The sequence below is a fragment of the Rhagoletis pomonella genome, unplaced genomic scaffold (genome assembly GCF_013731165.1).
Source record: "Rhagoletis pomonella isolate Grant_MI unplaced genomic scaffold, Rhpom_1.0 Rhpom_scaffold_23092, whole genome shotgun sequence".
In the NCBI taxonomy this organism is placed as follows: domain Eukaryota; kingdom Metazoa; phylum Arthropoda; class Insecta; order Diptera; family Tephritidae; genus Rhagoletis; species Rhagoletis pomonella.
The window spans coordinates 1-1,951 of NW_023481590.1; the positions used below are offsets into that span (position 1 = coordinate 1).

Below are 1,951 nucleotides of genomic sequence, written 5' to 3' on the forward strand. Positions count from 1 at the left end.
ATAGTTGAATTTAATTTTTAGAAAGGTGGCAACCCTTGTGAAAGACTGAAGATTATTCAAAACTTTCAAACTAAAGGTTGCTTAACAATATTTCGATAGGCAGCCATATTTTAATTCTTCAGATACCTTGCGTATAATTAATTTAAACTTGACTTTTCAAACAGGTGGCAACCCTTTTCAAAATATATTACTACAGCTATTTTAAGCTTCTTGACATCCATTTTTTAATATAATTTTGAATTAAATAACTCCCTTAATTGAAGTTAAATTTAATTTTTTTTAAAGGGTGGCAGCCCTCATCCATGAGTAAATAAAGATTTTATATATCTCCATACGAAGTTCCAGTATTTCCTGAGTAATGCAGTATGAAAAATTCCGTTTGTATGGGAGGTGACCCGCCCCCTTGCCTAATCGAGATTAAATCTATCCTATATTTTAAGTTGGGCTAAATGACAGCAGTGTACAAAGTTTCATGATGATCGGTTGATTAGTTAAAGCGTGAAATCGTAGCAAACAAACATACTCACTTTCGGATTTATAATATTAATAAGGAAGTTAGATTTGATTTTTTAAAGGGTGGCAGCCCTCATCCATGAGTAAATAATGAATTTATATATCTCCATACAAAGTTCCAGTAATATATCCAAAATATTTCCTGAGTAATGCAGTATGAAAAATTCCTTTTGTATGGGAGGTGCCACGCCCCCTTGTCTAATTGAGATTAGAACTATCCTATATTTTAAGTTGGGCTAAATGACAGCACTGTACAAAATTTCGTGATGATCGGTTGAGTAGTTAAAGCGTGAAAGCGTAGCAAACAAACAAACTCACTTTCGGATTTATAATATTAGTAAGGATAAGGATTTATTGGCTTCCCTTCACTTATGCTTGAATCGCTATTTTAAATTACTCTCGCTTTTTTAAATAGGTGGAAGTCATTAGCCGCTGAATCCACAATACCCTTCGTTCCCCTAGTTTCAACAAAAACAATGTTGTCACCATTAAGCTATTTTAATAGGTGTACGGATATCTTAAATCTTTTTTGTTTTTATGGCCTTTTAACCATTATATTCAACAATTTTTATCGAGCTTAAAGCCGTTTCTAATGAAAAAATGTTGTCGAAAAACAATAATGGTACTCATTTAATGTCGCAAACTTATGGCATTTGTTGCAAACTTCGCAACATGGCAATCTCGCAAATCAGCTGTTCATTTTTACATGCAATTTGTTTTGCGATAAAATGGCAACTATGCGAGACTATTTTCAGTGGCATCTATGGCAATTTGTCGCAAATCAATATCAGCTGTGCAGAAGGTAAAAATGAATTTGTTATGTACACGCATTTATAGAAAAAACGATTACGGATTAATGGCACTTTTCGGTGGACAGAACAGCAAACTAGAGATTTAATTACGATTGTCTTTGACAATGTGAAGGCTAATCCGGAACAGTTTGAGGTAAAATTCTTACATTTTTTATTATTACATTGCTGTATATTTTATGAATTTAATTTAGAAACCAACTGCTCAAAAATTTTATGATCGCATTACGGAAAGTGCACCAAATTTACGCAACATCAAATGGGATACTATGCGTACAAAAATGAGGCATCTTAAAACAAGTTTTTTGACCGCACTCAAGTGGAAAGGCCAAACGGGAGCAGGATTGCTTGAGAGTGGAGATGTAAAAAGTGTTGAAGAATACATCAAAAGGACTTGTCCATTTTATGATGACCTGCACGCAATATTTGCACGGCGCGTAAATATCCAGCCGCCAGCTATCTACCAGTCTACAGAGCCAATTGCATTTCAGGTGACGATCTCTATGTATCGACTCATATGTCACAATCTGCACCAGCAAATCCTTATGGAATGGACTGAAGCAATTTTTATTTACACTTATGGTAGGACTTAGTCATCTTTGAATAAATCGTTAATATTAAATACCCTT

At 34.1% G+C, this 1,951-nt stretch overlaps 1 protein-coding gene across 1 annotated transcript; it reads left to right on the top strand.

Moving 5' to 3' along the window:
- Positions 1 to 1,350: 1,350 nt before the first annotated feature.
- Positions 1,351 to 1,941, top strand: LOC118732602 (the record flags this gene model as incomplete). Its single annotated transcript, XM_036461734.1, has 2 exons — positions 1,351 to 1,458; positions 1,517 to 1,941. Coding segments are annotated over 2 exons (507 nt in total), but the record flags the coding sequence as incomplete, so codon positions are not given.
- Between the last annotated feature and the right edge of the window lie 10 nt (positions 1,942 to 1,951).